Below are 15,348 nucleotides of genomic sequence, written 5' to 3' on the forward strand. Positions count from 1 at the left end.
ACAACATTCTAACTACAGTTATAGACCAAAATGGAAAAGGCATAATAGGTCCCCTTTAAGAGTGTAACCAAACTCCATTCTTTCTAAAATATCAGCGGGTTGGGTTCGCTTAAAGAATGTGGGATGAGACGACATCGGTCTGTACACGGGCAGCACCTCGATAAGGAAATCTAAGAAGAGAAACTTAAGTTCTTTTCTCAAAGACAATCTTGTACATGGAGGCCCGGCTCTTTTCCCAGATGACGAATGGACTGCAGCTATCATCATCAGAGCAGTGATGATGTGAAGACAATCAAGCCCTGGCTTTGCACAGCACAAAACCACAACATTCCCGTGATTGCACTGGGAAAAAAAGAGCCAGAGGGAGGCTATAATTCAAAGTAATCTCCAGGCCTGTGTCTAATTTGCTTTAATATAAATCTGCAGCCGTTACAAAAAGCAAACACCTGCAACACAAAATCTTTGCTTGCGTTTCTTTTCCACACTAGCGGGCCTTAATGATAGAGTGCAGCGTCAGCGCACAATGACAGACAGGCGTTAACAGCTGTAAGGTACCGACTCAACAACACACAAACAATTCCATAATCCTGGCTGTGGCATGCCGACTGCCACGTAGCCACAACTACCACAAAATAAAGGAGAGCAGTGAGGACGATAAGGGAAGCAGGCGTTGCCTCTTTGGAGATGTGGCACTCTTTGTTAAGTATACACTACACACTATAACTGTGGTGAATGTTAGGGCTCAATTATTATACGTTTTAATCTAATTAATCCAACTTTCCAAATGAATTAATCTTGATTCTTCTCCATTTGCCATTACGTGTGAAATATGCCATTTTTTTGCTGTATTTTATGAACAGAAACGATAAATGCCAAGACACATGCCCTGGTTAGCATCATTAATCCGCTAGAGAAGATCCAACTCAAACCAAAACGGACTCTAACCAAAGCAAATTTTCCCCATAAAAAATGATAAATACAATTAAAAATCTAATTAATACATTTCAGACATCCAAACATGTGAACACAAAACATTTTATAGACAATAACTATACTTTTACATGCACAGAAAAATGCAAATGTAATTACAAAGATCAAATGAATGGAAAAGTCTGATATAAACAAACACTGCTGCCACAGCGGTGGTCATAAAAAGCACCAAAGCTTGTGAGAACCTCAATCCTTCCACCCCGTCTGCATGTGTTTTCTGCTGACTTATTTTAAAGATACAGGAAGACAGTAGAATTTTAAAAATAATGTTGCACGATTTAGCTTGGGACGCACATTAAGTTTTCATGATGTGTGCCAACTGCAATACAGTTAAAAGTGCATTACATGGTGCCAGATGTGTTATCCCGAATGAATCCCAGCCTCTAGACTGCAGGGGTGTCAAACTCAGGCCACAAAGGGGCCAAGACGCTTCAGGTTTTCTTTCCAGCCGGTCACTAAAACAGGTGATTGACCCTCCTTTGGTTTGAGGGAAAGAGCTGTCAATTAAATCACCTGCTGGAGAAACTGTTTGGAAAGAAAACCTGTAATGTCTCGCCCTCCATGGCACGAGTTTGACACCCCTGCTCAAGTAAAGTGCAACCTCAACTCATTCTGACATATATACGATGCCACAGTGCACCACACAATGGTGCTGGATTTAGTGTAAGAAGTGGGATCGCAAATGAATCGAAGCCTCCTGAGAAAACAGCAACCTACATGCAGTGCCTTAAATCAACCTGACTTGTATTTGGAGTAACAGTGCACCACTAGCTGGTGCTCTGTAGTGTCAGAAGCAGGAAACCAACTTCATTCAAGCCCGCAGAGGAAAATTGTGACCTAAACGCTAAACACCGAAACATGGTGTCAAAAGCAGGATCCCACATGAATCCAATTCTCCAGAGAAAATGCAACTAGTCAATGCACTATTAAATGTAAACGTCTTAACCAGCGAGTTGCATTTTAGTTGGCCACAGCCAAAATAGACCATTGTGACATGTTGGGGCACCAGTGCAGCACAAGATTGTGCTGTATATGGTGTCAGAAGCAGGATTCCAAATGAATGAATAATATTTACTTGGGCTGTCAATCGAAACATTTAATCACAGATAGAAAAGTTTTTCTCTATAATAAGTAAAGGCAAACAATTCGATGTGCAACAACAACTATAATCAAGTTTTATGTAAAAGCATATCAATTTCGGAACTATGTGCCATTATTTAAAGCAATACAGTCAGGGGAATCCTCACTCTGTCATACGTCGACAGGTTTTCACAGTGCAGGGAATGGAACACCAATACACAACATAATCATCAAACTTACATATTCACATAACTGACAATCATGCTGTGTCTCCTTCTTTCTTTGTGCTCTAACTGTGCGCTCTGCGCTATGAGCCGTTCATGTGCATTCGTAATTGTGAGTGTTAGGGGCTAACAGTTTTTCATTTTTAGTCACGTAACCCTGAGACAATTGGTGTACCCCACTATGGGAACCTAGGCATTAACTCGGGCTCTGTTGCGGAGGTTAGGGTTTCTAAATCCCTGTGTAGGTTCACACAAGCTCTGTACGGCACAATGGACAGAATCCGTTTGGAGTCCGTTTAGAGCACTCCCTGGTCAAGCTGTGGGTTTCTGCAGACGCCGCAGGAGTGTGTCACTGTGTCGACCAGAGTCAGTGTGAGCCCGCGGTTAGACCATTCTGGCATATCTAAGTGTGTCACTAGTGGCGCTGTTTATCTCAGAAGGGGGACAAAATGAATCAACCAAATGAATCAATGCCTCTAGAGGAGTCTATCATATGCCATGAGCAAAAGGAGCAAAGATGGTGCATTTCCATGTTTCCATCGATAAGACAAAGCACTGATTTGATTGCACATGTGAAAATATCTAGCGACTAATTTCTGACTATCTGCAATTGGGGGTGGCACGTCTATTCCAATTTGTGTTAAAAAAAAAAAAACACGCAAAAGGTGAAAGACGTCCTTGGTAAACGTTGCCTTTCCTCAAATGACTGTCAAATTAGCCTTCAGTCGGTAACACGGTGAGACATTTGAAGGCCCTGTGAGAGGAGCCCATCCAGCTGTGACAAGCATGTGTTTCAAATTGGGAATTTCACCAAGACTCACTCGACTCAATGACAACTCCAGGCAACCACCGCCTCAATGTTTCAAAATCACGTGCATAGCCCTCTTGCTGCGAATGCTGAATGAAAACGTGCCGCGAAGCCCCGGACAGCGGCGACAGCAGCATCTGCTCGGAGCTCATGGACTGGCTGCTTTGGATGCGAGTGCCCTGTAATTGGCAGGAAATTGTTGCAGGGAGCACCTCATTTGTGAAGCCAAGCCATACATCACTGCAGGAATGAGAAGGCAGCCGATTGATTTAAAAAGCCCTCCTCTCTTTCATTTGGTCAACAAGGTTTCAACTTTCATGTCGCAGCCGTCTCTTCTCATGACTCTTTGGTTTTGAGTTCAATTTGGATGACTCTCGTCTCTGAAGGCCTGCAGCCAAGAAATGGTTTGCAACAATGTACGCTTACGACAGAAAGACCAGGGAAAAATGCAAAAGCATCTGGAGTCACTTGTCTAGACCACCGCTGTAGATTCTCAATAAGGTATTCTGTTATTGCTCTTCCAATGCACTGACCCCAAGGTGAGACACAATGAAGGGCGGCTAAAGACTTTATTTTGCAGCCAGTGCATAAATTTCCCCATCTTGGACATCTCCTCTTTCCGCCGCAATGAAAGGATGTGGAGACAAAAGAGGAGAAAGGGCATTAGACAGCAGACAGCTGAACCCTCCTCTGTCCAAGAGGTGGGAATAATGTAGAATAATAAAAGGAACATCAGTCATCGTTTATCAAAGCCCTTGGAAATATTAGAAAGTGTCTAAAAGTGTACGTTTCTGAAACCTTTCCTTTGCTAATTTGAACTTTTGCCACGGCTATGAATGAATATGCATGCAACCAATTTTAGATTTCTCCACTTTCTAAACATTTGACCGTGTCTAATTTCACTTCACTTATTGTTTTTCCTTTTGTTTGACACACTGACCCCAGAAGAGTATGCCTCACACTCGGGAGACATAATGGAGGGTAAAGTTAAAAAGCTAACTAAAAACACAAGTGACCTTGTCCTTTCTCAGTGTAGCTAGCATTTCCACGTATTTTTCCGCACTACGCAGAACTAGTTCAAGTTTTTTGTTTATAAGTTTTAACACAAGGACCGCCTGTCATTTTTCCCATGTTACAGTAATTCCTCATTTATGGGGGGTAATCGGTTCCAGACCCAGCCGTGATAAGTGACTTTCCGCACTTATCATGGTCTTGAAAACTTGAAAAACAACTTGATCAACTGTCCTCATAATCACACTCTATGAACACACCCCTGCTAGAACTTCATTAAAATAAATCCTTTTGCTCAAAGGGGACCTTTAAAACAAAGCAACTTTTAATGATGACACATCATAGACAAAAACTCCTGAAAGTGTACAACACTGTCACAATACCAAGTTACAGTACACACACAAACACACACACACACACACACACACACACACACACACACACACACACACGCACTTCCACAACTAGTTTGTCGGGCTGCCAGGGAACTCGGGCCAACACTCTCTACTTCCGCCAACAAACTCCATTCTGGCCCGGCTTCACTCTTCAAGACCAAGGCCGTCTCACTCTAATTGGCTCAAACAAAAGCAGGTTTGTCACTCCTTTTGCGAGGAATGCTGTGGAAATCAAACAAACTCAAGCGTTGACACTCACCACTCAATTGAGCAGCCACCAGGAGTGGAACCAACGCCTCCAAATGCTCCAGTTTCTGCCATTACAACACAACTTTGGAGCACAAAGCCATCACACTCGCTGGTTTAAAGCGCCACCGTCTCTCCCTGTGCCACCCACTGAGTGGCGACGTGGTGAGAAAGCGGGACCTTCAAAAGCTGCGGGATGAGGACGGAGGGGGGCCGAGCGGACCTCAGCTTTGTCTTGACAGGCCACCATTGAGCATGCTAGCTGGCCCTCGTTAAAGTCCACGCACGCACACATGTACACACACACTTATGTAAAGACAGCCACCACAGGCATCTACATGCAAAAAAACATCAAAACAGACATACAGGTCAAATTCTTTGAAGCGCCAACGAAGGGGAGAGCGCAGAGTGCGAGAGAAGATGAAGGGAGTGGTGCGGAGGGGGTGAGGGTGGTATTTATAGACAACAAGTGATGTGATGCCCTCATTAATGCACGGCCCACTGAGCTAGATGACACACATGCCGCCAAGAGGTCATGTGACCACATTATTTACCCCAGCACCCACTGAGGGGTGGGGGGCTGATGAGGGAGTGAGGAAAAGCGTGGAAGGGAACGGGGGAGAAATACCCATTCCATTTGCAATGAAGGTTAAGATATGTTAATGAAGTAAAACGCAGGCCGTCATAGAAAGAAATATTATTGTTTCTTCAATTTCTTGTTCATTTTAATGGCTGGTAGAGCGACAAGTATGTTACCTGAAGAAAACAATGAACAATGAGTGAATACAACACAATGAATGAATGAATGCCTAAAAGCACTGTTTATTGCAGTACAATGCCACAGCTATTGATGCTATGCTAGCTATGTCAATTTTTTTTTAATAGTAAAAAAGTTGACTACTGGCATTGACTAGCCAGGGAAAGATTTTTAACACCTCAGTAAAACATATGTACTTTATTGTGATCTGATTGATCTTATTTATGATGTGGGAGTAACATCAAATGGAAAGCAGTAAATGAATACAGAGCCTCAATCCCACTTGGTGGACTTGGACCTGGTTTTCAGAGAGGTTGTGTCCCACAATGATGCACATTAGCATTCAAGTAAGGTCATCACATCTTACCTTCATGCATTCCCACATAGTATCAGCATTTGGGAGCAAAATGAGGTCAAATAAAAAGGCGGCTAGTACAGCGTAGCACATCTGTGCATGGGATAATGGTGTGTTCAAGGATCATCAAACAAAGTAGGATAAATTTTCGCTCACATTAAATACATTAAATATTTAAATATTTAATTATCGAGTGGTTAGCGCGCAGACCTCACAGCTAGGAGACCAGGGTTCAATTCCACCCTCGGCCATCTGTGTGGAGTTTGCATGTTCTCCCCGTGCATGCGTGGGTTTTCTCCGGGTACTCCGGTTTCCTCCCACATTCCAAAAACATGCTAGGTTAATTGGCGACTCCAAATTGTCCATAGGTATGAATGTGAGTGTGAATGGTTGTTTGTCTATATGTGCCCTGTGATTGGCTGGCCACCAGTCCAGGGTGTACCCCGCCTCTCGCCCAAAGACAGCTGGGATAGGCTCCAGCACCCCCGCGACCCTCGTGAGGAAAAAGCGGTAGAAAATGAATAAATGAATGAATTAAACATTTAAAAACTGGGGGATTTCCAACTAATAGTTCCAGTATTGTAATCAATAATATTTATTGTGATACAATTATGAATATCTATGTATTGTAATGACTGGTTTTGCAATTTTTACTAAATGTTTTATGACAATTGTCCTGCACAAATATAAATTGTGTATTTTCATTAGTATATTTCATGAAGGAAAGGCGCATTTTTACTAACAAACATTTAGAATTTAAAACCAGTATCATAAATAAACAAATCTTATTTTGAGCTGACACAAATAAACAAAAACATGTTAGTGTGACACGTCTCACTTGCTCACATTTTGTATTTGCTGAACGTTTGTGCTATATAATAAATAATAATAGTAATACAAATACATGCATGCCGACTGTATTTTTTTTAAAATAATGGCCCAAAATAAAGTTCCCAAATTGATATCCCTTTACATAAAATTTGATGTAATCATTGTTGTAGTTGCACATCGAATCGTTTAGCACAAAGATATTTCCCCTACTGATAAAGGATAAAAACTTATTTCCATCTGCGATTAAATGTGATTAATTGTGAGTTAACTATGGATAACATGCAAATATTTTAATTGATTGACAGCCCTAATTTCAATACATTTGTAGAATATGTCAACATTTGTTGAACATTTCAGATTAGCTTAACATGCAACTTGCTTCCTCAAGTTAGCGTTGCACCCAATCTTTGTCCAGATGGGAAAATGTGCAGCTGGGCGGGTACGGCGCAGTCATGTAAAGCAGAAGGTACAGCAACTGAGCTCAGGGCATTTGAATGTCCAGCTTTGTGTGGACACTGAATGCAGAAGAAACACTTGAGCTTCCCTCAATGCAGCTAACATGATATGAAAAATGCTGGAAAACACGAAGAAAGAAGCTAAAATAATAAGAGCTTCAAGCCTGAAATGTGGATAAGCGTTTTGCAGTGCACTGTAAAACACCACATAAAAGCTCTCTATGTGTTGTTCAAACGCTCCCACTGCATAAAGATGAAACCTGGCGGGTGGCGCTCACTCGCTCTTCATAAGAAGCCCGAAAAGTCTGCTTTGTACCTACAAGAAGGTCATCATTGTATTTTTTTATTTATTTATTTTATTTATTTTTTTACTCATTTCCGTCACACCCGTGAAGTGTTAATTTATAATTAAAAAAGTAGGAATTTTAGACTCGCATGATGTTGATGTCAGTGTAACCACTGTATTGGTCTGGGTTATGCGATATAATTTTAGGATTGCATAAAACACAGCTAGTTTGTCTATATGTGCCCTGTGATTGGCTGGCCACCAGTCCATGGTGTACCCCGCATCTCGCCTGAAGACAGCTGGGATAGGCTCCAGCACCCCCGCGACCCTTGTGAGGATAAGCGTGAGAAAATGAATGAATGAATGTTTAAAACATTATTAGAGCTCCCTCAACATGAAATAACCTTGTAGTCACTTTTACATTCCTACTAACCAATACAGTAGACATAATAAAAAAATAAGACACATAGACATAAATAAGACATGTTTTACTTCCGGTTTCTGCGCAGAACTCCCTGCCGTGACTATTGTATCATCAGTGTAACATTACTGACACCTAGGGCTCTATTTATTTAGAACAGGCGCACCTACCCTGTGCCAACGCGGTGTGGCCAGCGCACTTTACAATTTTTGTGAGTAGTACTTCACGGCGCAGCACAGCACACCCACGCCTCCATCCTTCCCACAGGCACAAGTGGCAAAGAGGGTGGAGAGGAGGCGTGAGGGGGACACTGCGCAAGATGACGTTCCGCCAATTTTTTGTGTATTTATCGCCAATATGTTTAGTTCACATGGGCGGCACGGTGGTCTAGGGCAGGGGTCGGGAACCTTTTTGGCTAAGAGAGCCATGAAGGCCAGATATTTTAAAATGTGTATCTGTGAGAGCCATATACATTTTTTAAACATTGAATGCAATAAAATATGTGCATTTTTATGTAAGACCAACAGTTTTAGATATAATGGTCTCTAATTATGTAGACCAGGCACACTACCCCATGCCAATGGGGTGTGGCCCGCACACTTTCATGAGCAGCGCAGTGTCTAATAATAAATCAAATACTTGTTGCCATTAATACAACTTCTGCTGCTGCATAGTTTTGCACCATACTCAGTATATTTCATTCTTTTGGCCATCTTTGCCAGAAGGCTTGGTTCTGCAGCTTTAGCTAGGTGACTATTTGACTAAAGGAGGAAAGTCTACATTTACATGTTGACATCTCAATGACCGAGGTAGACTACCGCATTACCCAGTAATAATCGAGTTTTGGTGTTTGACCTGGAAAATATCACCAAGAAAGATAGATATGGTCGGCCGTATTGCAGTAGAAAATAGATGGACGAATTAAAATGCATAAGAAAGTTGTTGATTATTTTTAACAGTCATTTCTGTGATGGTTTACTTTAAAATGTTAGCAAAAATAGATTTTTATTGTGGTAAGAAATGCCAGAGAGCCAGATACAGTCATCAAAAGAGCCCTACTTGGCTCCCGAGCCATAGGTTCCCTACCTCTGGTCTAGGGGTTAGCGCGCAGACCTCACAGCTAGGAGACCAGGGTTCAATCCCACCCTCGGGCATCTCTGTGTGGAGTTTGCATGTTCTCCCGGGTTTTCTCCGGGTACTCCGGTTTCCTCCCACATTCCAAAAACATGCTAGGTTAATTGGCGACTCCAAATTGTCCATAGGTATGAATGTGAGTGTGAATGGTTGTTTGTCTATATGTACCCTGCGACCAGTCCAGGATGTACCCCGCCTTATGCCCGAAGACAGCTGGGATAGGCTCCAGCACCCCCGCGACCCTCGTGAGGAAAAGCGGTAGAAAATGAATGAATGAATGTTTAGTTCACCAGCTCAGGGTCATTCATTTTTTTTTCAATTTTTTATGATCATCTATACTGGAATAAGTTAATTTTCTTGTCATTGGAAGAATTTGTACTGGTATACATTAATATAAAAATGATGGCCCGAACCGAATGGCATCCAGAACAAAACTAATATGACACAGCCATGTGGAAGCGGCCATGTGTCGAAATCGATGTTTCCATTGCTGCAATCAGGTTTAATCATCTATTGGAGGACGTGAGTGCAGGTCGAGGGTTTATCGTATGGGGGGTTGAATCGTGAGAGCAAGTGTGCAGATTGAGGCTCCATTACTCTTTAATGCAGATGTTGTGCTTGGATTAAGATGTTAGCCATCAACCCATCAAAACATGACCAGCCAGGAGATGCATGGAGAAGGAGGCGGATACGACACGCCAATCTTTACTGGAAAGGAAAATAACCTCCACCCCACTCCCTCTTTCCAGCATGGTCTGAATACTAAATTGTGCAATTGTAAACAAGGTGGCTGGTTCTCTTCCGCCTGTGACCGCTGCCCACTCAGCCGATGTTTAAAGAGGTTTTAGGGTCACGGGTTCACAACAAGGTGACTCGACTAAGTAAGGGCGTCCTCTTTCAAAGGGCCCCGTGTCTTCACCTTTCTTTTTGTTCCTGTTTTTCTTCCCGCAGCCCCCCAGTCCTCCAACCCCACCTCCCCAGGCTCTCTTTTTCACGTAACCTCAGCAACTGACCTGCCGTCTCAGCCCTAATTAGCATAGCATCCCAGGGCGAGGAGAACATGAAGGCTAATGGGGGTTGGAGGGCCCCAATTACACACGGAAGGGGAAAGACTCCAGCTTCTAACAAGTGAAAATCACCTGACTCGTTTACATAAGCCTCTTTCACACGGAAATGCAAACCATACCTCCTATATGCATTTCATGCAAAGTTTTTTCCTTTTTTGGCCCTTTTTATGATGTGATTTTAAACCTTTAATGGTATTTTTAGAATAGGCCATGGGCCAATAAGAACCTGGCTGCGTACCACAGATGGCCCCCAGGCCGCACTTAGGACACTAATGCCTTGGATGGATTTAAGCACTCACCATTTCGTGCCCGCATTCCGTCCCATCAGCCAGCGGCATGTGTTGTGTCCGACATCCTTTATGGTCCCCCTCGGCACTTGTGCACCACAGCCGCTTGCATTGTTTCTACGTTCAAACAACACAAGTCATCAGGTTTCAGGTTTCAACATCGGGTTTCAGGTTTCCTATACAAGCAAAAAACACTTCATCCAGGATTAGATGTTTTTAATTAAAAATCACAGGCACGTCAGTCAAACCGTGGCCTCCAGACTATAAGATGCAACTTTTTTTCATGGTTTGGTTGGTCCGGCAACTTGTACTCTGGAGCGACTTGCACATGTTTTTTCCCCACACTGAAAACCTCATAAGCTCTAGGCTTCTGTGCCAGTATCTGGTACTCTATGACTCCTGGACCACTGAAAGTTTATAATATCAACATCAAGTATCTTATCATTATCATTTATCATTTCAGCCTCTCACCTGCAGAGATTTTTGAAAACATTCCAGAGTGGAATGTTTATACAGGCAATACAAGAATGATGACGTTACCGATGCTCCATCGCCTTGTCGCCGCCATGTGACCAAAAGTGAGCTTTGACGACAAGCCAACATAAGTCAAGGTCAAACATCATATCTGAATATTTTGACTCACCTCAGTCAACATTTTCCTGATATTTTGTTGTTATACTCTATGAATGTGAGTGTGAATGGTTGTTTGTCTATATGTGCCCTGTGATTGGCTGGCCACCAGTCCAGGGTGTACCCCGCCTCTCGCCCAAAGACAGCTGGGATAGGCTCCAGCACCCCTGCGACCCTCTTGAAGACATGCGGTAGAAAATAAATGAATGAATGAATACTCAGTGGAAGTGGAAGACAACAGACATATTCACTGTTTCTTTCTTCTTCTATGGTTTGGAGTGTCACATGGTTCTCTCTGCACCAGTTCAAAGCACCACACATAGGTGCAAAAAGACAGACAGAATTACCCCCCAAAAGAACGTCATATTATGCAGATTGGAAGCTCCAAGTAGTCAAATATGCAGCTAAAAACGGTAATCAAGCAACAAAAAGAAAGTTTGGAATGGACGAGAAACTTGAGTGGATTGGCAAAAAAGGGGAGGACACTCAAACTGCAATGAAGAAAAGCATGATAACAAATTCTAGGTCTAAATCACTGGCTAAAAGCTAGGTGGGGGCAGCTAGAGGAACCAATGGGTGGTCAATAGTGCCCAGTCCACACCCAGGTAGGTGCTAAGGCAGCGGATATAGATAACTTACAGTCTTCAAATCATTATCTTTCCTGAATGTTCCTAATAGGGGTGGGGTCGAACCTGAGGATGGTATTCGGAACGGCACGATCCATCCATTTTCCATGTGGCTTATCTACACTGTGCTACTTTTATTTTGTCACCTTTGTCAAACAGCAGTTGAAGCACAAAAGCTAACAAATCGCTAATGAATAATGATAACGCTAAACAATTCCCTCGCCAGCATTCACTACCATGTCTGAGCGCTATGTGAAGAAGCCCAAAATAACTATTCTGGGCTATGCCTGCCGCTAACCAGGTGCACGTAAGCACATTTACACATTTTAGCTCACAGTTCATAGCAAAATAGAGACGGCTTGCATGTAAAAAAAAAACACTTGTTCAGGGCTCGACAATGACGTTGTACCGATGGCCCGGGGCAAGTTAAAACAAAATTCGGGCAAGTAAATCCAATCATTAATATTCCCGTCGGGCAAGTGCACTTTAGCATGCCGTACTGCCAAGAGTTTTTTTTTAAAGCGGTTCTTGTTGGGTGTTGGTAAAACACGGACTGCGTAATTCCGGTGGTAATTTGCAAACCAATCCTTGCAAATCTTGAAATGGACCAATCAGAATCGTTTATTTAGACCGCGGTCCGTAATCCACAATCCGCGTTTTACCCACACCCGTTCTTGTTCGCGATCAACCAATCAGCGATGGTTTTACTAGGAAAACATCTATCATGGCGTCCCTGCCAACATGGTCTAATTCTTCAACAACTTGTGAAGGAAAACAGCAAAAAGTGATGAAACAGTGCCTCCTAAACAAGTATTTTATTAGCGGCAGCAAATCAAATGATGGCACAGGTGAGTGAATCACATTGCTGTGACAATTTGAAGTGGTCACAATGAAACACCACCCATTAGATCCAATACCAAGTGCTGATTTTGCACAAGCTACAAAACCTAGCGGTTTCATTTCTCTGTGTATTTTTCTCACCTTTGCTTCACAAATTATTGTTTGACCATTGAGCATTTTTTCTGGATTAAAAACACTTTACTAGTACACAAATGTGTCAAATGTTTCATTGTGGTGCACAACTTATAAATATCACTGCTTACTACGACTACCATGTGTAAGGTAGTATGGCTTGCCATGTTAACATACATCTCCACAAATTTTCAGACATTCCTCCAAATACAATGCATCAGTACTATTATCTGATGAATTATCAGCATATATTGATATATGATATCATTATGGCACTTTTCATTTTACATGGGGCAAGTTCGGGCAAGTAGTTCTCACCTTAAGGATTCCCCATGGGCAAGTCATTTTTGTTTTTAACGTAGAGCCCTGTTGTTAGTTGAGACACGTATGCCAATGTAGCACCGTACGAAGAACAATAAATGATACCTGCAGTGCACCAGTATGTGAGCACCTCTCTATTTCAGGATTGTATTGTATTTTGCTGGTATTGATAGCAAGCTCACTTACCATATAGGGGCAAATTTGGGACCCAGGTCCAAACATGAGTTCACACTGTCTGTTGGCGTTGTAAATTTGACCAGGTAGGAGGGTGGGCAGCTCATACGTTCGTCCGACTGGCTCGTCTAGAAGGCACTCCCCATAGCCGGTGCTGTGTTACACATAAATCATAAAATAATGTCATTCAAGAAGCATATGTGAGGATTGGGTCAGATGTAAAAGGGTGAATAATACGGCCTATTACAGAGATATCAGTGTCTAAATCTCATTTAAAATGATTTTATTCAGACTGGCATTTGACATGATGACTATTGTAGGCACTCTAGGCATTATTTGCGCTAACCTGGTTTTACTCTTGAAAAGGACCTTTCAAGGAATACTAGTTGAAAAAGAAAGTCATTTTTCAGATTTTTGAGCAAAATATTATTTTTTCCCCGCAAAAAACACATCTCATTCACCATACATGTGTTCATAATAATGAATTACAGGTAAAAATGTAGAGCATACATGTACCACCGTTAAAACAATCCCACAATTTTTCCATGTTAATGTCTTTATGCTTCACTGATAATGTTTTGCAAATTCGCACCTTGTTCGACGGTCTTTGAACACAACGTAGTTGCTGTTCGGTTATGTTATTATTTGCGCTAACCTGGTTTTACTCTTGAAAAGGACCTTGGACGCCATTGAGATGTTGTAAGGTGCTATACAAATAAAGTTTGATTTGAATACAAAGGCAGAAAAGGATATGAAGTACCAGTTAGAGTTTTTATTGCGTGTGCTATACATACACATAAAGCTCCTTGATGAAGTCCCCTAATTCCCTAACAGTGGCTGTATTACGTTGTCATGACAGACCGCCCCTCCCCTCAAACCACCAGCGTGCAAACACAGCTGGCTTGAATGAAAAAAATCCTAGCTTCACACACAAAGTCAAACACGTCAAACACGGCGAGGATCTCGGCTTTTTGACATCAAAAAAAGGAAACCGGGTTGTGTTATTATGACACAATGTGGCCGACATCCTGGACGCAGGAGCTGCAACACCTGCCGGCACAAAGCAACAGACAGCGCCATGATTACACAGGATTATCCTCGCTTAACAGCGCTTTGTGTCACTCCCCTTTCATTTCCAGGCCCAATTACTTCTGCCAAGGAAGGCTGGAGTTTGCAGGATAACAACAAAATTACTCAAGCGCTTTCCATTAAAACTCGGGGCTTTGGTTTGAGTTTTTATACCTCAACAACAAATACGTGGTCATAGACGAGCAGGATATACTGTATCCCTCTTGGCATGTCACAATTAACATATTTGTGGATGTGTGTCATGTTTAATGTTCAACCTTTTTATTTGAAATCAGTGGGAGGCCCCCCCAAGGTTAGCATCACTTGCATATTGCTAGGTGAGCAAAAGTTCCAATATTGCATTTCAACAAGATCATCGTAATGTGGCACTTTGACACACGCCATGCTACAACTGCATTTGAATATCCAGCGGGCAACAGTCGGAAGAAGGCATGCCAAAAGATACCTTCCAAAATGCGAGCTAGTCAGTAAGTCCGTGCATGGAGCCAACAACTTTGCTGCTACTTTAGAAATAGTGAGGAACAGAAAGCCTTTCAGAAATGGCGAATCTGCCAAAACTCTATTGCTGGATGTGGCAAAAAAGTCCTTTTTAAGGACTTTGCATCACCAGAAGTTACTAGTGGTAAGAAGCATTTTATATTATGACTAGCTTCATTATAACAACATTAATAAAAATAATAAACGCAAACACTTATGATATACAAAACATTGGGATTGTATGGCATTCAGTTCTGAAAAACAATATAATGTGAGTATGCTGAAGTATTAATGTCAGGAACAGACGTCATACAGACAGACGCTCCCTTATTCAAGCATCTCTCAGCAGCTGTTCATCTGTCCAACTGGCTTTTTAATGGAAACTTGGTTTTTTTAAGGCTATCTGCAATTTGGAGGTGCGGTGTGTGAGCTCAGCTGGTCCTGGGGGTAAATCCACACCTGGTAGTTGTCAGAAGACATGAAAGCGCTTTTATTCATGAGATGACTTAGGAGGGAGGAATACTAGTTGAAAAAGAAAGTCATTTTTCAGATTTTTGAGCAAAATATTATTTTTTCCCCGCAAAAAACACATCTCATTCACCATACATGTGTTCATAATAATGAAATACAGGTAAAAATGTAGAGCATACATGTACCACCGTTAAAACAATCCCACAATTTTTCCATGTTAATGTCTTTATGCTTCACTGAT

The 15,348-nt window shown here is 42.1% G+C and overlaps 1 protein-coding gene across 6 annotated transcripts in view; it reads right to left on the reverse strand.

Annotated features, from left to right (window-relative positions):
* Nucleotides 1–15,348, reverse strand: part of LOC131130761 (A disintegrin and metalloproteinase with thrombospondin motifs 20) — a 141,138-nt gene that overhangs the window by 84,361 nt on the left and 41,429 nt on the right. For all 6 annotated transcript variants that reach the window (XM_058074674.1, XM_058074675.1, XM_058074673.1 and 3 more), the window contains exons 10-11: nucleotides 13,083–13,224; nucleotides 10,360–10,464 (exon numbers count right to left, since the gene is read on the reverse strand). In XM_058074674.1, coding sequence (XP_057930657.1) covers nucleotides 10,360–10,464; nucleotides 13,083–13,224 — 247 coding nt within the window. The remainder of the gene's footprint in view (nucleotides 1–10,359; nucleotides 10,465–13,082; nucleotides 13,225–15,348) is intronic.

The sequence above is a fragment of the Doryrhamphus excisus genome, chromosome 6, assembly GCF_030265055.1.
Source record: "Doryrhamphus excisus isolate RoL2022-K1 chromosome 6, RoL_Dexc_1.0, whole genome shotgun sequence".
Lineage (NCBI taxonomy): Eukaryota > Metazoa > Chordata > Actinopteri > Syngnathiformes > Syngnathidae > Doryrhamphus > Doryrhamphus excisus.